The 24934-nt window shown below is 37.6% G+C and overlaps 1 protein-coding gene across 4 annotated transcripts; it reads left to right on the top strand.

The window, feature by feature from the left end:
- Positions 1–4894: 4894 nt before the first annotated feature.
- On the top strand, positions 4895–19702 carry CCDC90B (coiled-coil domain containing 90B). 4 transcript variants are annotated; one of them, XM_019752551.2, is made up of 9 exons: positions 4895–5337; positions 7324–7443; positions 8689–8792; positions 12133–12234; positions 12888–12929; positions 13027–13098; positions 13186–13239; positions 14793–14907; positions 19151–19702. In XM_019752551.2, exons 1-9 carry the CDS (start codon positions 5238–5240, stop codon positions 19204–19206), a joined length of 765 nt encoding a protein of 254 aa, XP_019608110.2. In that variant the 5' UTR covers positions 4895–5237; the 3' UTR covers positions 19207–19702. The 4 variants fall into 4 exon arrangements, with proteins under 4 accessions (XP_019608110.2, XP_074191782.1, XP_019608112.1 ...); XM_074335681.1 differs by having other exon boundaries at positions 5104–5337; positions 13193–13239; positions 19151–19280; XM_019752553.2 differs by having other exon boundaries at positions 5238–5541.
- The last annotated feature ends 5232 nt before the right edge of the window (positions 19703–24934 follow it).

The following is a 24934-nucleotide window of genomic DNA, read 5'->3' on the forward strand; positions in this document are numbered from 1 at the left end:
AAATAGTTATTTTCTAGAAAGGCACTCAAACTGGCATTTTTCAGTTTTGCTCAAAAACTTTTAAAGTCTCCTGAGAATCTACTGTACGAAACTCAAATTCCTTTGTCATTTTTCTTTTTTATTTTTCTTCAGTTTTCTCTCTCCTAAGTCCACCCAATCCTCCAAATGACTTTTATGTCCTGTCTGTCAGATCTCCTCATCAAGCTATGACTATGTTTTGAACATTTATTCATTCGTTCATCACATACAGAGGGTGCCAAAAAAATGTATACACATTTTAAGAAAGGAAAAAACTATTAAAATAGTAATATTCAATATATACCAATAACAAAAGATGAATACAAGTCACGTTTGACTTCTGCAATTACAAGAGGTGCTCAGTGGTTACCATCAGTGTCCAGACACTTTGATTACAGCGACCTACTGCTTGAGCAACGGTGACCAAAGTATTCACTTGTATACATTTTTTTGGTACCCCACTATTTACCATAGGCTCATTATGAGCCAGGCATTATGCTAGGTGTTGGAGACAAAAAAAAAACTTAAGAACAGGGCTTAAATCTTATTTTCACTCATAATCATGACCAAACTGCATCATTTTCAACTTACCTAAAGGGTTTATTTTCTGTAACATTTATATGACACTTATCTACCACTGCCTTGTTTGGAAGCTATAGTTATATTTGTTCTATTCTCCCAATTATATTACAATTTCTTGGAGAGCAGAAATCTTTGCATATAGGAGGAAAGCAAATAGTTGTTGGACTGAATTGTATTTCTTTACATTCCTCATATCTAGGCTTAAACCTAGCTGGCACTCAGATACTTCTGTTACTGAAATTCAAAGGATGAAACAAAATTTTTTAAAGTCCAAAGTAGGGCAATGATTGTTAAGAACTCTGAAGGGTCAAATAAACACCGAAGTGTCAAAAAAAAAAATCTGGAAGAAGAACAACTGTGAAGGGTCTTAGATATTACCCTATTTGCAAGCTAACAAGTTAGCTTATCATAGTTGCATAAAGGCTGGCAGAAGACACAAGGCTCCTTGGCCAGAGACAAAGGATGTGATTACTCTTGGCACAGCAAGAAGCATGAGCATCAGCATATTTGTGTCAGTTCCTTTGCCCCTGAGTCTCATTGGGGTGATGCAGATAGTCCCAGGTGTCTGTCTGAGTGTTCAGTAGATTGCATTATAGAGAGGACCATGAACTAGTAAAACTCAAGTCTTTTATAGTAGGCAGTAAGCATGAGGCCTTTTACTCCAGAGGGAGACACTATATTTCTCAAGGTTGTTCATTACACAAAGGTCTTTAAAGAGAGAGTCCACAACAAGGCAGAGAGGGCCTGTGTGTGTGAGGCATGCGGAAATATGACGGATCCATGGAGAACTATCTCTCAACATTGAGCAAAATCAATAGGAATTATCAATAAAAATAGCCACTCTTTCAGATTTCTGGTCAAGATGGCGGAGTAGGTAAATGCTGTGCTCCTCTCCTCTCCTGACCACATCAACTACAACTAAACCACAGAACAACCATTACTGAGAATTGCCTGAAGTCTAGCTAAACTGAAGCCCTACAACTATGGACATACAGAAGAAGCCACCTTGAGACTTCTAGGAAGGGCAGAGACATGGAATGGGCTGTTCCCACACCTGCGTGTAACCATTAAAAATATGAAGGCATATCTTGGCTGTGGAGATTCCCCCCTGAGGAGTGAGGGGTCCCAGCTCTTCCCCAGACCAGGGTTTCAGTCCCAGGGAGAGAAGTCCCTATAACTTCTGGCTGTGAAAACCAGCAGAGATTGTGGCTGAGTGAGACAGAGGGCAGCTGCACTCCCTGGTGCTCTGCTTAAAGGGACCACTCATGGACATACTCACTGATAGACTCACTTGCTCTGAGCTCCAGTGCTGGGGCAGCAGCTTGAAAGTTACCAGGGATATACAGCAAGGAATTGTTCAGCTTCAGGGTAAGCGCTGGAGGGGCAAATTTCAACCGGACAGAGGAGCTGACAGAAGCCATTGTTTCTTTGTTGAGCCCTCCCCTTTCCCAGCATGCAGATGCATGTGGCTGCCATATCTGAATCTCCATCCAACTGGCTATCACCTTTTGGCTGCCCTGCCCTAGTGATTCCCTGAGACCATGCCCCACCCAACTTTCAGTCACACCTAAGCCCTTCCAGTGGCTTTTCTGTATAAATGGCCTGCCTTGCCTCATGCTGTGGAATTTCCTAAAATCTCTCAAAGGTTCACAAAACCCAAACAAGCAGCATCTGGCTTTGACATGTCCTGTACCTCTGGCTGAGCAGGCCTAAGCTTGTCACTAGCAACAGCCAACACTGGTTTGCAGCTTCAGGCACTTCCAAGCACAGCTCAGGCAGCAGCCATCTCTGGATTGCTTTGTGGCTCATGCCAGGTGGCCCTGGGCAGGGACAGACTGCAGCTGAACTTGTCCTGCATCACGTCCCCTCTTAGGAGCTTCTAGGGCTGGCAGGTCCAGTGGCCAGCTTCAGACTGGGCTGGAGCATCACCCGGCCATCTCCAAGTATGATGCACCCAAAGAGCAGATTGGGCAGGCACCACAGCCCCCCGAAAGTAAACCTTGTTGTAGGGTCAGCCCTGCATAACAGCTCCTCCACTGTAGTCACAGCCAGCCCTCACAACCATCAGCCCAAGGGTCAATTCCTCCCACTAATGTGCAAACAGCAATCAAGTCTCAAACCACAACAGGAGGGCACACACAACCCACACAAGGGACACACTTGGAGCACCCAGTTCTGGTGAGCAGGGAGACTGCACCACTAGGTCCCACAGGACAACTACTACATAAGGCGACTCTACTAAGACTGGAAGGCGTAGCATCCCTATATAAAAATAAACACAGGGAGGTAGCCAAAGTGGGAGACAAAAAACATTTTCCAAATAAAAAAATAGAACAAAGCTCCAGAAAGAGAACTAAACAAAATGGAGACAAGCCATCTACCAGACGCAGAGTTCCAAACACTGGTTATAAGGATGTTCAATGTCCTCAGGGAGAACGTCAACCAAGAGATAGGAAATATAAAAATAGAGATAGAAAACATAAAAAAGAACCAATCAGAAATAAAGAATACAATAACTGAAATGAAGAATACATTAGAAGGAACCAACTAGATGAAGCAGAGGACTGAGTCAGCAATTTAGAAGATAAAAATAAAAAGTTTTTGAATATTTGTTCGTTGCTCTAATTCAAGCTCAGACATTCTTGCAACAGCACACAAAAACATGCAACAACAATAAATGAACACCACTCAGCAAACTATTTTTTTCCCACCTGGGGATTCCTTTATTCAATTTCTTGTTAAATTTGGCAAGAGTGGAAGTGAAATCAGGGACACATTAGTCCAAGTTTATGGGGATAATACCATGAGGAAAATGGCTGTGTACAAACGGATTAAACGTTTTTCTGAGGGGAAAGAACACGTCACTGATGAAGAGAGACCAGGGCAGCCAGTAATGAGCAGAACTGACGAAAACATTGCAAATGAATAAAAATCATTGGCTGACTGTGAGAAGCATAGCAGACCAAGTAAACATCAGTACAGAAACAGTTAGGAAAATCTTAACTGAAAAACTTCGCATGAGAAAGGTGTGTGCAAAAATGGTCCCAAAGGAGCTCTTGCATCACGACAATGCATCACCTCACAGGGCACTGTCTGTGAGGGAGTTTTTAGCCAGTAAACAAATAACTGTATTGGAACATCCTCCCTACTCACCTGATCTGGCCCCCAATGATTTCTTTCTTTACCCGAAGATAAAATAAATATTGAAAGGAAGACATTTTGATGACATTCAGGACATCACGGGTAATATGACGACAGCTCTGATGGCCAATCCAGAAAAAGAGTTCCAAAATTACTTTGAAAGGTGGACTAGGTGCTGGCGTTGGTGCATAGCTTCTCAAGGGGAGTAATTCAAAGGTGATCATAGTGATATTCAGCAATGAGGTTTGTAGCACTTGTTCTACAATGAGTTCGTGAACTTAATTGTCAAACCTCGCACATTATTAAATTGCTTTCTAAATATATTGTACTAATTTATATTACTGCCAGCAGCGTGAAGTGGCCCTATCTAACTAGGCCCTATCTAACGACATATTTGCTAACATTGATAATTATCATTTAAAAAAATGTTTAATGGGCAAAAATGGTATATCTTTATGTTTTGCTTTCTTTAATTAGCGAGATTTATTTATCCTTTTTCGTTTTCTTAATTTTTAAATAGCCATTTATATTTCTTCTCCATGAATTATGTGTTAAAGTCTTTCTGGCAGGAATCAAGTATTGTTCTTTTAATGTGCTTCAGTGCTTAGAATGGTGCTTGTTACAGTAGCTGACTCACAAAGCTTGGAAAACAAATAGGAAAATCTAGTGGTAACTATTTACATATTTGTGAGAAAAATCAAACCACTGAAAACTAACGATTGTGTGCCATTTTAGGACCTATAAAAAATGTGTTAGCCCCACAACTACTGTGCTATTCTCAGCATTTTACTATTTAGAGCAAAGTCTAGAGTAATTCAGATCTGAGAGGAGTAAGTGATGAAAATCAGGTCTACTCTAGAAATCGAGAATTCAGTTTCCCTGAGGAGAGTGACTAAACCAACTAAAGTTCGTCCTCCTGTACACCAGAGGGCGAAGCTGCAGAATATGAAGCAGCAAGAATGAGGGGTTCGCTGGACTACATCTCCCAGGTTTCTACGTGACACCCCCACCCCACCCACACCCACCCCCCACCTCCCTACCTCTACCTCCCAATGTTCAGCTGCTGAGGATTTCAGGTCCCAAGTTGCTGTGCGGTTACATGTGACTGTCTCCCATCGACCAAAACGCGCAAGGGCTGCTGGCCACCCACGGTGATTCGGCTGTTAAACATGGTCTCTCATTGACAGGAAGCGGGCGCTGGCAGGTTCTCAGACAAGACCTTTCTTTCTTAGGGCGGTAACAGCGTGCAAGGGTTCGGACGGGGCGGTGGGCGAAGCGGAGCTGCTCCGAACCATGCTAGTGAACTGTGGGTCCGTCTGTGAAGAGGCCCACTTTTGCAGAACCGTACTTCCAGCAGGCCCTGGGAAGGTGTGCTTGCAACAATCCAAAAACTACATTTCCCAGCATCCGCGCGGTGCCAGAACTACCTTTCCCGAAAGCCTGAGCGTGATTCATCCAGCCTTTCGCTTCCTCCTGCCCACCGGAAAACTGAGGATATGTGGAGTCGCGGGGCTTGGCGTCTCCTGCTGTCGGAAAGCAGTGGGGACTGCCGGCTTTTAATGCCCTGCGGGCGTTTCTCGCCGGCCTTGCGGAGAGGTGAGAAAGGCCCCGTGTCACCGATGCCTGAGTACGCTCTAGGGAGACGATGCTCGTGCCCGCTCGGGCGAGCGGGAGTCAAGGGTGCCACGCCCTCCTCCCCAGCCTGCGCCTGGCTCTGGAGACCCTGCTGCCGGTCTCTCCCAGGAAGGGCGAGGACTGCGAAGAGGACCGCCTTCCTCTTCTGAGAGCTCGCCTCTGAAGGTCTGGGGTTCCCACCTGCCTCCACCACTAGAGCCCCGCCAGGCTACTTTCTGAGCCCTTGTTTCCTTTTTACTGTCAAGTACGGCGGATAGTCCCCGCCCTCTCGTAAGAGTGTCAGGAGCAACTGTAAGGTAACTTGTGTCTAGGGAGCCCTGATTCCTTTCCCTGTTCAAACTTAGACAGTATTAGGTGGGTGCTGGCCTCGAGCCTAGGTTTTTGGTAAAGTGCAGCGTACTTCAGGTCATGTCCTGTTTATTCCCGCTGTAATTTCAGTCGTCTGCATCACGTAGTAGTCATTCAAAAAAACAAAACATGAGTGCTGGAACCAACAAGCTAGCATCCCTGCGTGTCCTGAAGGACATGTAACTTTGTTCTGAGAGATGTTTTCAGAATTTTACCCCCAATTTTTAAACTCTTTCAGGTTGTCCACAGAATAGGCACTTGGTAATAATCTTAGCAGGCTCTGTTCACCTTGAATCCTCAGTGCCAGGTGAAATGAGCTAACCGGTACCCACTGTACTTTGTGCTGTTTTGCTCATTGCTTCATTTTTATTCACACAGTAAGACTGCAGTTGTTGAGTCCCCATCTATAGGAATGCTGTTTAGCTGCCAGGGTCCTTCACAACATCTTTGGTTACATATTTAGGTGTTTGACACACATACACATGATGAACTTTACAAAAAGGAGGTAGCATTTTTTGAAACCTGGGAAGAAACCCAATCTCAATCCTAACTTTGTAAACTTGTACTTTGTTTACATAGTCAAATGAAAACAATATTAAACATTTTTAAACACTGAGTTTTGAAGTACATGTAATACTGGAAAATACATCATCCTAAGTAAATGATAATGTCTCAACATATTTGTTGAGTTACCCACCTTGAATCTGAGTGTTCTTGGAGAAACCTTAAGTGGCCGCTTACTCTTCCATCATTTGAATTGTTTTATGTTTAGATTTAAAAATATATACATATTTGTTTCCTGCCTACTAGTCTATAAAGTCAATGAAAACATCAGTTACATGTGGCTTAGCTCATACCCTGTGCCTTAAAAATTGGGAATTTATCGAAACAGGACATTTCAAAAACGTGAAACTTTTCCTAGGGCTTTTGTATTGATAATAGTAAATACCGTACTCCAGCATTTAAAGTCAAATTCATTGATTGATTCAACAGTAAAATATTGTGACTCAACTATTAGCCAAGCACTGTTCTAGGTACTAAAGATACAGTAATGAAAAACAGTCAAGGCCTCATGGAGCTTATATGCTGGTTCAGAGAGACAAACAGTAAACAAGATAGTTTCAGATGAGAACTGAGGACTATGTAGGAAATAAACTGTAGCTATGTAAGAGTGGGAGGACAGAATGCTACTTTAGATGAAAATATAGATATAAAAAATTCTTGTAGCTGTATGAAAGATTCCTGAGCACTGAGGAGAGATGGGCAGTTTCTGTTCTCCAACTATTAGAGATGTAACAGCGATATCCAAAGCTTTCGACGTATATTATATTTTTATACTAAGGTAACAAACAGAACTTGCTGAATACTAAAAGAAGGAAAAATGTATTGAATGTTTGCTATGTAGGACAGTGTTAGAGACTTTTCAGATAAAGGAGTCAAGGGCTCAGAAGAATCAGTTATGGTATCTGAAATTAGAGAATTCCTAAGTAGAAGAGCTGGAACTGTACTATAAATAGATGGGGGAAAAGGCTTTAGAAGCTAATGTGTGTGATGCTCCCATTAGTTACTGCAAGATGAAAAATTGTCTTCTCTTTTCAGACTTCTTAACCACCACAACCAAGGAAGGATTTGATATGAGGCGAGTGGACATAACTCCTTTAGAACAAAGGAAATTAACTTTTGATACCCATGCATTGGTTCGGGACTTGGAAACTCATGGTGAGAAATATGGGTACCTTTTGAAAGAAGAAAATTAACACAGTTATAATTAATTACCTAGTCAGGACAATATCACTATTAAAAACAATTAGGAGTCACTATTTAAATATAGATGCCATCCATACAATGGAATGTTTTACAGTCTTAAAAATGGTATTGCTTAAAGAATATTTACTGATATGAGAAATACTCAAGATATGTTAAGTGAAAATAGCATTATATAAAATTACATGTGTCGAATGATTCCAATTATGTAAAAATGAAAAAACTAGAGTTTCTAGGATGATACTAAAGTCCACGCAGAAGTTCAAGGACAATGTTTAAGAATAGCAAAAAAAAAAGCACAAAAAATTACCAGAGATCAAAACAGTAATTTAAATCATATGATACCACAGGAATAGAAATGTTGACTAATAGAATAGAATGGGATTCAGAAACACATATCTGTGGGTATAGCAAGCAATAAAGAAGGCATTACAAATTAGGGAAAGGAAGGACTATTTAATAAATGAGATAGGATAACTGATTAGCCATTGGGAAAAATATATTAGATCCCCTTACTGAAAAATAAATTTCAGATTGATTAAAAACTAAATGTAAAAAATGAAAAACTACAAAAATACTAGACTAGAATTTTTTTAGATTTTTAGAGTGAGGAAGCAAAACATAAAACCCAAAAGCAATGAAAGGAAAGACTGACAGATGTGACTACAGAAATATTTAAATCCATATCAGAGGGGTATCCATAAAGTTAAAAATGTTAGCAACACACATGACAATAAGCCCATTGCTTTAATATACAAAGAGTTCATATCAATTAATAAGAGAAAGTTCAGCAACTTTATACAAAAATGGGCAAAGGCTATAAACAAACAGCTCACAGAAAAATAAATATAAATAACCAATAAGTATATGTAAAGATGCTTGACCAAGCAAATGCCAATTTTAAATACAAATTAAAATAATAATGCAGTACCATTTTTTATGACAATTGTACATTCAAAAATAAATAATAAAGGACTAGTAATATCCAGTGTTGGTGCAGACTGGGGAAATGGATCAGTGGGAGTTAAAATTGTAGCGTGCTATTAGATAGTAATTTAGCATAATCTGTCAAGATTTTAATTGTAAACTTTTTTTAAAAGAGTGTAACAATTTAAACTATAAGGAAAGTTATTCCAGCTGTCTATTCTGATAAGGATGTGCACTTTTTAAAAAATATAAATACTTATTTGCTGCCTACAGGATTTGACAAAGCACAAGCAGAAACAATTGTATCAGCGTTAACCACTTTATCAAATATCAGCTTGGATGCTGTCTATAAGGAGATGGTCACTCAAGCTCAACAGGTAATATTTTCATTTTTTCCACTTCTGAGTTTCATTAAACAGTCTTTTTTATCACTGCAACTCAGTCTACCCACTCACCTCCCAAACACACCTACATCTTCCTTCTTATTCTCTCTACAGAAACCAAAAACAAACAAAAAACCGTTTCATGTAAAGTCAGTATCTAGAGAGATGAAGGAGTTAGATAGAATAATCATAACAGAATTATGGTAACAGAATGAAATTTTGTCAGTTGTTTCATTGTGTGAAATGATTATATTATTAAAGTCATGATATGATAGTAGATTGTTAGTGAAACAACTTTTCCCCTATTGAAAGCCCACCACAGAAGGCTGACCCTTCTATATAATGAAAATATTTTACTGCAGTCATGTGTATATTCTGCTTAATTTTCACAAACTTAGAAAGCTAGAAGGGACTTACATAAAGCTGGGAAGGACTTCATAAATCACCTGGCTAAGATGCTTTAATTTGATTGGATATACAAATCCTTTAAGTCAAATAATGCCCTTTGTTAAGAACTTAAGATGTGAGGGGCACATTGCTGGGGACTTCTTATGTATTATTTAGCCTCTCTCACAAGATTGAAAAGGAGGTAGAATTATTCTGTAATGCTACTGAAGAGATAATCAGAGAGGTTGAATAATTTGCAAGAGTTGTCATTGTGGTCTATGGACAAAAAGCATAACTGTGGAATAATTCATTGTCTGTCATCATGAATTCACTACGTTTAAGAATCTGTTTTCTTCCTGTGGTTGTATTTTTAAATTTTTTCATATTTAGGCTTCCTCAGATAAATATTTCACAGCATAAAAATTAGGATTTCTTTCTTACATAAAATTAGAAGCTCTTGCATAAAATTTCATTACTTTAAAGGGCATGAAGGATTGAAAGCTTTTTAAAGATTTTTATGATAATTTCCAATTAGACATTTAGAGTTAAAAGCATTCAAGCCCTAGATTTAACTTACCTATAAATTTATGTGTGCATTATTTTAGCTTAATTTATTCAGAATCATAACAGACTACTAAATCCACTAAAGAAAAACCCAATCATTTAATTCCCCCAAATCTCTGAGCTGTCCAAGAGCTAATGGAGTTACTGACATTTTTAATAAAGTAATTTACTCTTAAATCACATTAAGTTTACCTATAATATAAACAGAGGATTAAAACTGTGGTTTGAGAAATTTTTATAGTGTCAGGACCATTTAATCACACATTTCAAAATGAGGATTGGATGTAGAAATATTGCTATTATACTAAACTTTTGTTTTTTTATTACTGGTGTGTAAAATTAAAATCCCACTCCATCCTTGAGCCTGTTCCCCTTGCTGACCCCACCTCTAGGATAGAATAAGGCACAAAGATGTCATGAAAGATGGGGCTGAGGCTCGGTGACATCAGACAAACAAGCTTTGTACTCCATCACTTCAGGAAGCGCCATACTAATTCAGGTCTGCCCAATCTGAGAATACAGTTAGATTCTGAATTCATTTATAATCTGAATTATATTCATATTCTCTGGTGGCTCCACAATAGTTTCAATGATTACACTTAATAGATTTGACTACTTAATGCTGGATTATACTTTTCCACTTAAAGTTTTTGAAGATGGACACCTGTGGTGTTTTGTAGACCTTTTTGAGTCACAACCTTTATTTACAGGAGGAAATGGAGATAAAAAGAGGCTTTTAGGGTCACAATTATAATTCCTTATTCTTAGATTGCACAAGAAATCTGTAACTGAATTTTTAACTATTCTCCATGTAATCTCAGTAATAACATTTTATTAAAGATTTAAATAAAGATAACATTACATTTAATGTCTTAGAACTCCTTCATAGTGACATTTTCGGGGGACAGGACTGAGAAACCATAGAGCAATTTCTACATGACTTCTGAACTAATTCTCATGAATATTTCAAGGAGTACTGTATAAAATAAAATGAACCCATCCCCAATAATATAGATGAGGGTAAAGGAAGGCATTAGACACAGGGATGTCTATTGTACATAGTAAAAAATACTTTTTTATGATAGTAGTAATATTTAAGGCAAAAGTTCCTCACATCAAAACATTCAAAACATTGCAGTCACACTGTCCTGCTTTAGCCATTAGATCTGTCTCTGGTAATATTAATAGTAGCTAACATTCTCTGAGTGCTAACCACGTGCCGAGTATTATTTTAAGCATTTTATGTGCAGAATCTCATTTAATTCTCAAAACAACTCTAAGGTGTAGTACTATTATTTTCATTTTACTAATGAAGAGGTCAAAGAACTTAAATAACTTGCGCAAAGTCTCACAGTAAATGGCAGTGTTTGGATTCAAACTCAGGTACCTTGACTCCAGAATTCACATTTTTAACCTCTGCTTTAAGTATCTCTGCCATCTGAGAGTTACTGGAAAAGATTGTGCTTTCCAGACCCTTTGAAAACTGACTCATTTCTTTGTCATGCATCTGGAACTGTTACAGCCTGTTTTCTAAAAGTCAAGTCAGTTTTGAAATAGTCTTTCTCACCCATATTGGTCAGTGGAGGACAATAACTGAACAACACATTGCTGGCCACAAATTGTGACCAAAAAATGGAATTTCCACTAGTGATCGCGTTCCTGTTTGGCCTTTTTTGTTTTGTTTATAAACCCTGTTATAGAGGGTCCTTTTCAAGGTCACACCCTCATCTGCTTTTTCTTTAGGTAAAAAGGGATAAAGGATGAGTCAACAAGCTACCTGTTTTAAGAAGTTTAGTGTTAAAAGTTATGTTTTCTTTGTAAAGCTGCCTTAAATCATTTCTACAAAAATGACCTTCCCTAGCAAAGCAAAAGCTTATATATATCTGTCAGATAGGGTCAAAGATAGGAAAGATACCCAGAAATTTAAACAACACTAATTATGTTATGCTGACAAGGGTAGTTATTTAAACCATACTTCCTCCTATTTTGTTTTACTACCTGACTTCTAAGTCTTATCCAGTACCCTGGAATTTTCCAGTGGTAGAAAATCCCTCAAAATTAAAGCAATAAAAGATAACAAAGCCCTTTCCATGTAGGCATTTGAAAAAAAAACAAAAAAAACAGTATTTGTTTAGGAGCTCTTAGATGTTAAATAATCATTTTATTGGGATTCTTTCATAAGTCTTTCTAGACATTTATTTCTCTTCACTGGGAAATACTTCTTCCTTGAATGTCCTGTTCCTTTTCATGTTGATATTTCAGATATGTAGGTATCATATGTTTTGTTTTTACTTAGCTAAGCGACTATATCTTGTAACATAAGAAACTCATGTAAGGGGATGGCATTCCATAGGTCACTACGTTATTGTATTTTGTTTTCTAGGAAATAACAGTACAACAGCTAATGGCTCATTTGGACGCCATCAGAAAAGATATGGTCATCCTAGAGAAAAGCGAATTTGCAAATCTGAGGGCAGAGAATGAGGTGATACAAGTTTCAATTTATTACTAATAAAATAACTGGTTTCTCAAGTAGCCTACTTGGTGAATAATTGACCAAATAAAAATTTTATGTGGTTATTAAATAATTATTTATAAGTTTTTTGATAAAAATATACTATATGTTTAACCATACCTAATCTTTCTATGTATAAAGCATAGTTTCTTGCATAAAGAATAAGAGTTGTATCACAGATGTATAAAAGTCACATACAAAAATCTTTGAGCTCTATTATATAAAATTTTAGTATAACTCATAATGTTCTGAGCTGAAAGTAATGTGGCATTTTCCATTCTATTTGATCTGCACTAATTACTTTTGTCACTTAAGAGAAAAATGTGTTTTTGTAATTCAGTCAGAATTTTGTTATCTACCAGCTTAAATATTTTTAAATTTAGAATATCAATCATTTTTAAAAAACAGAATACTGAAACATACATTTTCTAATGTTTTGTTCATAAGAATTATTTTCTGAATAGGATGAACTATTCTTTTTTGCCTTTATTTTAAATTAAATTCTGTATTAGAAATCATAGGTTGTCTAATTTTTGCTAATCTAGGCTTTCAGATTTTATGAATAAATCATAATATGGGTTTTTGGTTTAATGCCAATTGTATATGATCTTTCTTATACCTAGAAAATGAAAATTGAATTAGAACAAGTTAAACAACAACTGATAGTAAGTGAAACTTTTTTTCCCATTTCAGAATATTTTATTAATTTCAGAACAAATATTCATTAAAATCACTTTTTAAATATTTTTATTTTCTTTAAAGAATGAAACTAGTCGAATCAGAGCAGATAATAAACTGGACATCAACCTAGAAAGGAGCAGAGTAACAGATATGGTAATGTTCTTTTAAATGTACTTACTTATTCCTTTTTAATTACTTTTAGTCTTTTTTGTTAACCTCCTAATGCATCATGTCCTTTAGTTTACAGATCAAGAAAAGAAACTTATGGAAGCAACCACAGAATTTACCAGAAAGGTAAGCTAGTATATAAAAATTTCTCTTTTGTACAGCTCTCATGCCTTGTATAACTGCTTTTTACGTGTATCATTTTGTAAGCTTGGACTTTAAAGAGCTCGCTCTATGGAATCGCTGATCGCTTCATAGCCATTAGTTAACCAGCACTGTGGGGAAAACTGCCACCAGGTGGATGGTAGTACCTGAGCTGTGACCTCTGAGTCAGAATCAAGCTTTCCAAGTAGCATACTTTTTTCAAACTAAATTACTTTGTATTAAAAAGAACTATTTTTTAAAAGACATGGGGTCACAATTAGTATTTAAATAACTAAGAATCAATTAATTATCTTTAAATTTAAAAAAATAATAGTAAATATTTACTGAGTGATTATATATCAGATACTGTTTTATTTGCTTTTCTTCTGTCTATTAATTAATCCTCATATCAGCCTCTTTGAAGCAGGCAGTCTTACTCCCCCTTCATCAATTTCAAAAAAAAATGAGGCATAGGGAGGTTAAGGTATCACAGCTAATAAGTGGGAGAGCCGGGTTATGAACCTAGGTTTTACACCCCATACTCAAAACTACTAGTTACGTTTCAGTAATCCTAAAGTGTAATCATTAATCTCTACAGCACGAGTAAAACCAGCTTTCTGGCTTAGCCTACTCCTTTTCTTAAAAATTAAAAGCCATTTGGTCTACATTCTACCAGAAGACACAGCACTTTTTCTTGCTTCTAATTAAATAGAAGGGAAGGTCCCATTTGTCCTTCTAAGCACCCTATTCTCTTACTTTTTGGCCAGATAAAGGAGATAAGAAAATTAAAAAATTGTCACAGACAATAGTTTAGTGGGGAGGGGTGATAGATGAGGGTAAAAGGGATCAAATATATGGTGATGGAAGAACTGACTCTGGGTAGTGAACACACAATGTGATGTATAGATGATGTATTACAGAATTATAGACCTGAAATCGATGTAACTTTACCTAACAATTGTCACCCCAATAAACTAATAAAAAAAAATTCTCACAGCTAATTTCTGAGATCTAAGTACCATCTTTTCTTTCTTCCTGTCTCTTAGCTCCTGTGCACGTAACATTCAGTGTTACCCAACAAGCATTTCTGCCATTTCCTTTGGTATTGGTGCCAGTTCATATTATAAACCTGGCTGGGTTTATATTTTTTGCAACATATATTTAAAGTTTTAACTATGATATCCCAAGGACTTTATACACATAAAGTGATAGTTATTTGACTAAACTTTTTTGTCTTTATCCTCTTACAGATTTAGGTCTCAGATATCTTACTATGAAGCTTTTAGTAGAATTTGCCCAGAATGTGATAATCCTAAGAAGTGGCCTCCAAATATCAAAGTAGAAGGAATGTTTTTTGTCAGTTTATAATGTTCATGTAATGGTTCTTTTTTTTATATACCAGTTTTTACTGTGTTTCCCCAGTTAAGACTTTTGTAATACATAGTTCGCCCATAAGTAGGGGTTTCTAATACAAGTATTTTTGTCCATAATACATAAGGACAAAATTTAATTGTCTTATTTATTCTTATTTACTATAGGATACCAAAATCAAAAGTATTATTTCAGAGACCAGTAATAAAATTGACACTGAAATTGCGTCTTTAAAAACACTCATGGAGTCTAACAAGCTTGAGACAATTCGTTATCTTGCAGGTAAGGCTGTGTTTGTCAGAGAAAATAATTACTGTAATATTTTCAGACCTGTCAGCTCCTACCTCCCAAGGTAACCATGGCTGGCACAGAAGAAAAAACGGAGGAGCTGTAATAGGTTTCATTTATTGCTTGGTGCCCTGCAGTGTGTGAAGAATCTAAGTTTAAAAGACAACAAGTTTAGGATATAAGTTTAACAGGCAACTCTGCAACTTACTAACAGGAAAAAGCTTATGGATATCAAAGAAATATATAAACACAAGTACAAAATGATGCAAAGATAAACTGAGTATTCTACAATGAAAAAAATGAAAATTTTATTTTTATTCCTGTGCTCTTCCATAAGGATTTGAGTGGACTTACAGGGAAAACAAACTAAAATAGAGGTCACTAGAAATAGCAAGCAAAGGGGGAAAAGATTACCTCCTACCTTGAATTCAACTGCCTGAGCACAGATACTACCCCAAAATTAGACTGTTTGTCCTATATTGAGCATCGTAGTACCAAGTCACCTGACTCAATTACAGGGTACCAAGGAGTAGGAAGAAGGCCCTAGCCAAGTAGTACTTTTTTCTTTTCTTTTTTTAAAGTAGTGTATTTTCATTATAAATTTTTCATATAATTCAAAAATAATAAAAGTAAAAGCCTTCCATCCCTCCTCGTAGGTGTTTACTATTAGTAATATGTATTTTTCTAGGCTTTTTCTTCTTTATATAAACATTACAAATTTTTTAAGTAATAACTAGTCATACTGTACAGATTACACCTTTTAAAAATTTAAATGTCTTGAATCTTTACATATCAATAGACACCTTTTTACTAGAAAGCATAGTACTCCATTGTATGAAATTGCTGTAATTCATCTAAAACTCTACTGACCTGCTTCCAGTTTTTCATTATTAAAAACAATAGTGCTTTGAACAGCCATGTTTGTGTTTGAGTAAACACACACACACACACACCCCTACACACACCTCTTTGTGCCCTCATGCTAGTATTTCTGTATAATAAATTGCTGTGCACATCTAAACTTTTAGGTCAAAAAGACATGCACATTTTAAGTTTTTCATACTATTGAATTGTATGAAAATTGCTGATTTATACCATCAGTGGTTTTCTGGGCAGCCACTAGTTATGCTGAAGTGGCAGTAACTCCAGAGCAAAGATAGAGCCCCCAGCCCTCAGTGATGCACACCCGTCATCTCTTCAACTTGAATGGCTCAGCTTCTATTTAAAATATTGGGTTTCTGCTAGAGAGTCTTTTGAAGAAAGGGTTCTAAGGCTACAACAGGTTTTGAAAACCCCTATTCTAGCAAAGTCTCAGGAACTGGAGATTAGTTCAATGGTAATGCTCGGGAAATTTCCAAACATCCCAGTTTGGAGTGTTCATTCCCACTTTCAAAATAGATCTCAAAGCAACCAGGTTAGGAATAGCTTCCAGTCAGCTTTCTCTAGAGTATTTACCTGAAGAATCAATATCTTAGTTTTAAAAATAAAATCCTTTTAGAAGCATGTTTCTCAGTGTGTTGAGAAATTGTTTCCAGGTGTATCCTCTGGCTCAAATAAATTATAAAAATACTTAATTAAATCCTTTCTTTCCTCAGTTTGAAGATGGTCACGATCTCCAGAAAGCTTTCAGTTAGTAGTAGATACACATACAAGGCTGACTCCAATAGACCTAATGGCAGTGGCAAAAGAAATTAGCAAGTCATTGTTTAGAAAAATACCTTTCCTAAGCTATCTTTTCTTTTTTCTTTGAGGATTTGCAACCAACAGTTCTGAAGGCATTTTCTTTCTCCTTCCTTATCCTTTACTGCTATTGTTACTGCCTTTTAGGAAATCTGAATCCCATACTCTCAGCAGGAAGTTAATGTCATGAGTGGATCCACTGGCCGCTATAATATCTGAGATGTTGAGATGTTGCCAGTAAGACATTTATCTGAAATTCACATATTGAATTCAATGATGAGTACAAGGAAAAAATACTAATAAAGCCCCAGCATTTAAAATCGTGTTTCCCTTAGAGAAGAAATCCTTATAAAACTAGAAATCTTAATCACTTTGGTGATTTGGTTTCCCAGCATCTATTAGTCGAGGCTCTGTTAGTTTCAAGTATCATACTTCCAACTTGAACTAGCTTAGGCAGAAAGGGGAATTTACTGGTTTATATATTGAATTATGGAAGAAGGGCAGAGGTATAGCTTGACCACAGGGATAACTGGAATCACAACTTAACTCTGTGTCCTGTCTCTGAATATCGGCCTCATTTTCTTAAACCAGCTAATCCTCCGTGGATTAGAAACATGGCCACCAGTAGCTCCCAGACTCATTCCAGTTCCACCAACGAAGTAAAATTACCCCTTGCCTTGGTTCCAGTTCAGAAAATTTTAGGGAAGGGGCTTGAATGGCCCATCTTGGGTCATACACCACTCTTTGACCCAGATCACTGTTGCCAAGGAGGCACGAGCTATAACATAATGGCAATTTCCATTTAATCTGTACAGTTAATGTGGCAGATTCTGTTCTGGGCAGATAAATAACAAAATCTAAGACAGAGGATGTACCAGGCACATGCTCACCTGAATATTTTACATCTATATATTAAATATTTACATAAATATTATACACACACACATATGTAAAGTGTCCTAGACAGGCCATAGAAAATACATATGAAAGCAATTTGGGCTGGTACAATGACAGCCATTGGAAGTAACAGCTGACAACAGAAATGAGAAACTTAAATACAGTTACTATTGTTTTGTGTATTATAATAGGAATGGAATTCCTCCTTCCTCACAGTAAAGTGCTCAGTAGCCTAAGACAATTAATCAGCTATCTGGGTTAGCAAAGAATATAACCACCTAGATAGTACTATTTGCCTCAAAAAAGGACATATTGAGTCTTTCAGGTGATAAGGGATAAATAAGGATAACAGAATGAGTTTTAAAAACAACAATTTTGGAGTCAGTACATGTAGTGTTGAGTCCTGGTTTCACCACTTGCAGCAATGTAACTTTGGGTTTATTGTCTGTACAGTGGGAATAGTATCACCAACCTCACAGGGTTTTAATTATGGTTAAATAAGGTAATGTATGTAATGGCTCAGCACCCTGCCTGGAACAGGGTAAATAGCATGACCAGATGGGAGAATGTGTAACTGACCAAGATAAGAAACTCAGTATTATTCTTTCTTCTCAAAGGTCCTACTTCCCTGTGTGTCTTAGAGAGACCTAATCCCATTTCTTAAAATTAAGGAAATGAGGGGGTGGCCAGTTAGCTCAGTTGGTTAGAGCGTGGTGCTAATAACACCAAGGTTGCCAGTTTGATCCCCGCGTGGGCCACTGTGAGCTGTGCCCTCCTTAAAAAAAAAGTTAAGGAAATGACCTTGTTATTAACCAAGTTTCAGTTAGGAATGGGATCCAACGGGATAATGTATAATTAAATTTATACATTAAAATTAGGATAGCTTTATTATGAAAGGCTGTTTCTTGTGTCTTTTTTTAATCAAGCGATTTTGCCCTTCATTTCAGATTCTCTAGTTTAAAAATGATGGCTGTTTAAACAAACTAGAAACTAGGGAGTCCCCAAATGCCTCACCTGTGTTCAGCTTCTTAAGGAGAACACAAAGGTTTTCTGTCAAAATGTAACAAAGCAGGTAGTATATTAACTGTTAAAGAAACCTGATGCTTGTTATTACACCTTTTCTTCTCAGAGATTTTTTTGAAGGGTCTTCATTAAAATTTCATTTTTTTATTTGCAGGTGTTTAAATTATGAGAAAAATTATTTTTAAATATACTGAAAAGGCAATTAAAATTTTTTTCTCATGGATGATGTCTATTTTACTAGCTTAACTAGAATTTTTTAATATACGTAAGGTACTTTTTCACTTATAAGATCTGAAATTAGAGTTCATAATTGTTTAGTCATTATTAATAATGCTAATGGTAATGATGACTTTAAATAGTATAGATGCTGACATATGACCTACATTTTAAAATTATTGTTATCCTTATCTGGTTTAAAATACAGGAAGCTTTCAAGAATTGGTGTTAATCCTGCCCTAAAGGATATCCTTTATCTTTAGATTAATTTTCTAGGGAATGGAAAACCTAAGCTAGAAAAATTGGTTGGATTTCCTTTTGGTGTTTGTTCTTCATTTAAATTGAAGATGAGATTATTCTGTTTGTCTTTGCAAAATAATCATAAACCCATGACCTGTAACATGGTTTCTTCTGTTCACAGCCTCCGTGTTTACTTGCCTGGCAATAGCATTGGGATTTTATAGAATCTGGAAATAGCAGTGAAAGGACTGTATTATGCCCCTGCTGCTGCTGTCGACTTCTTAGAACCTTCACCAGGATAGATTTACTTTGAACATTGAAAGTTGCAGCAAACTTAATACAAGATTATTCAAAGTACATACAAACTAAAAAAGAAATGTTTTAGAATGAGAAGGTATATTTTGTCTGTTTATGTGTCTTCATTATGTTGACAAGCTGCCATTCAATGCCTGATTAATTTTGTCTTTATCCTTTTGATAGTTCATAGAAACTGAACCAGAGTTTTCTTGTGTTTGCCTGAACAACTGTGTAACCATATAGGATTTCTTTGGTATCTGCTGCCTACATACTTTATTTTATTCAACATTCCTGACAACTATTGCATAATTACCTTTCATATAAAAACAGCAAAGTTGTTTGGATTTTACAAGTGACTTACCATGTAGCTGGAGACTATTTTGGGTTGTTTTTTTTTTGTAATGAACAATAAAACAATAAATTTTAAAATTTAAAATGTGTGTCCTAGTGCAAGTGTATGACACTTAATATGAAATCTGTAGAGTTGCTAAATCTTGAGCCCTGATTACTATATATATTTTTAAATTTTTTTATTCACAAAAACCAGTTTATCCCTGCTTCTCAGGAACTCATCTTCAGTTTATTGCATAAAATAATGCTTTCTCTTAGGACACTTAAATTCAGCAAACATCTATCTATATATAAGTCCTACTCAAGAAAATCATGGGGAAATTCACACTTTTGTTTTATTGTTATTAGGTGTACAGATATATTTTTCCTTATATAATAGTATCTATTAACTGTATACGTGTAATTTCAAGGAAAGTAAAAATAATTATTTTCAACTCAGACCTTTAGTTTTATCCAGATTAAGAAGTGAAGGCCAGGAAATACTAAACATTACAAAAAATTTCATAAGGCCTTGGCAATAGCTTTAAAAGTTTGATAATCTGTTATTCAATATATTAAAAATAACCCCATCATTTGTTTAGTTATAAATAGGGAATCTGAAGAACAAAGCAGTCAAAGACTGACCCATATATGGTCCAGTGAGTAAGAATCAGGCTTTCCAACTAAATTTTCTACAAAGATCTAACTGCTGAGCTGTTTCCAAAACAACTCTACTTTAACATCCTGTTACATTCTGATTCATTTCTATCTCAATCCTCTGGCCTAAGAAAATCCTTGGGACATTGTGGGTAAATTTGTACTGGATTCATAAATAAGGACCAAGAGGTTCCATTGTAACAAACTACAATGCTTTTGGTCACTGAATAAGTAAGAATGTCTACTAAGTGCCAGACAACATGCACAAAAGTGAACACGGTTTCGTTCTCATGGAACTGACAACCTCAGTGGAGAAGACAGACAGTAAACAAGTAAATTATTGGTTTAAATTTAAAATATGCTAAAATACTGAGAGGACATACTTCCTTCATCATGTGAAGGAAGTTCCTTAACACCATCATCAGTCTCCCTCCCCATATCCAACCTGCCTCAGGTAAAGTGAAGTGAAAGGAGAAGCAAGGCCCAAGCAGCCCAGCCACTTCCTCCCCACTCCTGTTTGAGACCAGCCTGTCTATTCATTCTGTCCCTGTGGGATCAGGCTCAGCCTCTGCAGGGGACACCTGCCCTGGTCCAGTGACGCTTGGGGCAGGATGAATAAGTGTCCAATTCTGGGATTCAGTGACAGGGATACTGGGATACTGGACTGAAAATATAAACCATATTCTCCAGTATCAGTTTTATCAATAAATATTGGTACTATTAAGGACTCTATATATCAGTTCATTTGTTCATCTCAATTAGATTCACAACCCAGATGGGAAGGAAAGGTCCCATTTATTGGATCTCATCTAACCTCAGCAAATAAAGATGTATATTCCCAGTTCATAACCATTAATGATAAAATAGATCTGCTATTCACTCTAGGGATTCAGCAAGTGAAATGGTTTGCATCCAATAATGGAAGAACAGAGAAATATCATACCTTACCCTATATCCATTATTTCTAGATCCTATCTTTTCCATGGAGACTTCATTTTGGTGTTAGTTACAGGATTTAGATAGATTTTTTTGTTTGTTTAGGGAATAGAAATACCTGAAATGAAAGAGGAGAAGATTGTGTTGCCTGTACCTCAAAACTACATCTCTAGGGCCGACCCGGTGGCTCAGGCAGTTAGAGCTCCATGCTCCTAACTCCGAAGGCTGCCGGTTCCATTCCCACATGGGCCAGTGGGCTCTCGACGACAAGGTTGCCGGTTCAACTCCAGTCCCACAAGGGATGGTGGGCTCTGCCCCCTGCCACTAAGAGAACGCGGCAACTTGAACTGAGCTGCCTCCCGGATGGCTCAGTTGGTTGGAGCGCATCCTCTCAACCACAAGGTTGCCAGTTCGATTCCTCGACTCCCGCAAGAGATGGTGGGCAGCGCCCCCTGCAACTAAAGTTGAACACGGCACCTTGAGTTGAGCTGCTGCTGAGCTCCCGGATCGCTCAGTTGGTTGGAGTGCATCCTCTCAACCACAAGGTTGCCGGGTGCCCCCTGCAACTAGAAAACGGCAACTGGACCTGGAGCTGAGCTGCGCCCTCCACAACTAAGATTGAAAGGACAACAACTTGACTTGGAAAAAAGTCCTGGAAGTACACACTGTTCCCCGATAAAGTCCTGTTCCCCTTCCCCAATAAAATCATTTAAAAAAAAAATACATCTCTATTCCTGTACTTACACCCACTATAAAATAGCTTCTTTTGTGTATGTCTGTTTCCTATACTATGAGTTTCCAGAAGGCCTCTAAGTATATATGAGGTACTTGTTAAATGCCCATGGAATAAATGATATGAACAGAGTTCAACTGCCCTTAATCCAAACTTTTAAATATTTTATTATGGGTGTGCTAAGAACACTAAAACTTTTGGGTGTTTTCTGTACATGGTAAGTCTCTAAGAGGATTAGTTATCTTCACCTTGTTTATGGCACAGACTAGAAATTAACTTGCCCATTACTGCTTTGCAGATTATGTAAGGACTAGTCAAGAGTCAGTAAAAACCCTTCACCATATTTGAAAAACAATTCAAAGCTTATAATGCCCAGTTTGTCAATCTTTTAAGACTTTAGATATGTAACACCTTCAATTTTAAATATTTATGTTTTAAATATTTTTTAATACAAAAAAATGAGGCAGTGGAAAAGGCATCAACACAGATTAGTGATAGTCATTTTATAGAATACCTACTATTGACTATACAACAGTGAGAAAAAATATGTATCAACTCACCTGTTTTTCAAAGCAGGTGGTGTCCTCATTTTACAGCTGAAGAAACAAGCTAATCAAAGTTAAGTAACTTGTCAAGGTCACACAGTAGATAAGAGACCAGACTTTAAATCTCATGCTCTTACTCAACACCCCAGTAACCTCCAAGTTGAATCCTCTATCTCAAGAGATGGACAATCTACTGAGGCATGGGGGCAAATACTAGAATTTCTACTTACATCTCTTTATAACATCTTTTTCACTTGTATTTTTGTGTTTCATTAATATAATGTGGCACAGTAAATACATCTTTGGTCTTTGTCCCCAGTTCCTGGCACAGAGCGCCTAAAACCCTTGTAATTTCCTGAGTGATAGAGGTGATAAGGAGCTTTTGTTTTCCAGGTGCACAACCCCTGAAATCCTTGGAATCTCTAGAGTGATAAAGAGTGTCTTGTATGCTGAAATAACTGGTGGTTGGGAGCCCCTACATAGCTTCAGAATGGGGACGGGTTGCCAGAAAGACCAAGGCATGACTACAGAGTTGAAACTTTCAGTCTCCCCCACCCCTTACCTCAACCTCCAGGGAGGGGAAAGTAAAGGAGAGGAGCTGGAGGTTGAGTTCAATCACCAATGGCCAGCCCCGTGAACACAGAATACATAGAGGTGCTGGAGGGTAGACACCCAGAGATGGTCTGCAAGCTCCACCCACCTCTCACTGCATACCTTGCCCTATGCATCTCTTCCATTTGGCTGTTCCTGAGATGCATCCTTTCTAAATAAACTGGTTAATAGTAAGTAAAGTGTTTTCCTGAGTTCTGTGAGTCATTCTAGAACTGAGTGATTGAACCTGAATAGGGTGTTATGGGAAACCCCAAATGTACAGCCAATCAATCAGAAGTATCAGTGACAAGCCGGGACTTGTGAATGGTGTCTAAAGTGGGGGCACTTTTGAGAGACTGAGTCCTTAACCTGTGGAGTCTGACACTAACTCTGCAGTTAGTGACAGAACTGAATTGTTGAACACCCAGTTGGTGTCTGGAAAAATCAGACACTTGGTTGTCAGTGTTGGAAAACACCACACATAATATGACAGTAATACATATATGTGATTTTGTAATTAAATACACATAATTTGGGGGCTGTATTACAATTTAGATTTAGCTGCTACAATAAAATGCAAGATAACAGTGGCTTAAATAATATAGAGGTTTATTTCTCTCTTACCTACAATCCAAGTGTAAGCATTCCAGGGCTAATATGTCAGCTCTAAGTGTTGGGGACCAGGCTCCTACTTACCTTATTGGGATGGTGGTGCCCTCATTCACAAGGTCCAGTGATTCACCACCACATCTACATCCAGAAGAAGGAAGGGGTAAGAGGTGGGCAAACGCTTTCCCCTTAGGGGCATGACCCTGAGGTTATACACATCATTTCTGCTCACACTCTATCGACCAAAACTTGGTATCTTAGATGCAATGGAAGCTGGAAAGTAAGACCGTATCCTGAGCAGCCACAAGCTCAAGTAAATGCTGATATTATAGAAGAGGGGAAGAACAGTAATTGGGGGACGACCAGGGAACCTCTGCCACAAGAGTGCATACTTCTATTACAACACTCTTCTGGTATTTCCTGCCTCACTGGTAGAGAGACTATAAAGATGTGGCCTTGAGAAAACTGGAGCAAGTATCACAAACAAACTCTAGTCAGGATTGGGATGAACTCGAGGGTCACCAGGCTAGAAGGAAACAGTGAGGCCATGAGTCCCAGAAGGTGGAGGAGCTGCTGAACTTTGGAATTCCAGTCGTGGGTAAGAAGAATGCAGACTTTGAACTTGCCTTGTTAAGATTAGAATCCTGACTTCACATTGCTCTGTGATTCTGGGCACATTATTTACTCTCCATGTATAAAATGTATGTATCACAGAGCTGTTGTGAGAATTGAGAGAATATCTGTCAAGGACTTGGCACAGATCTCACACATAAGTGCCCAATAAACACTGACAACTATTATTACAATAGCATGAAAGCCTATTGGAAACCACAGAGAAACTAACAATAATGACTAGAAAGGTGATCAAAAGGATTTTAACACTTGCTTACAGGCCCTTAACCAGCTTATACTGGTCTTAGCAATCGCATTCACTCACGTCAGAGCTAACTGGTTCTGATGATACTGGATCAAAATGTCCTTTTGCATCCATGTAAGTAAGGTACATGCCAGGGCCTGGAGGGTGGGCAGTCTGGTGTATGGCAAGAAGACTGCTGCTGGCAAAGCCCAAAGCTAGCAATCAGATCTTCAGAGGGAGGCAGGTTCTAGGCAACTGCCCCAAGAGAGTGACAAATCTTTCCCAGGTTAAGGAGGACGGGGGTGGGTAGGAAAAGGGAGGAATTGAAGTCAGAACTGAAATGAAACACTGTGGTTGTTTTTGGTCAGCAAAGTCAAGGGGGAAAAGGGAAGAAACAATAATAAAACCATG

Source organism: Rhinolophus sinicus, linkage group LG06 (genome assembly GCF_036562045.2).
Source record: "Rhinolophus sinicus isolate RSC01 linkage group LG06, ASM3656204v1, whole genome shotgun sequence".
NCBI classification, from domain to species: Eukaryota; Metazoa; Chordata; class Mammalia; order Chiroptera; family Rhinolophidae; genus Rhinolophus; species Rhinolophus sinicus.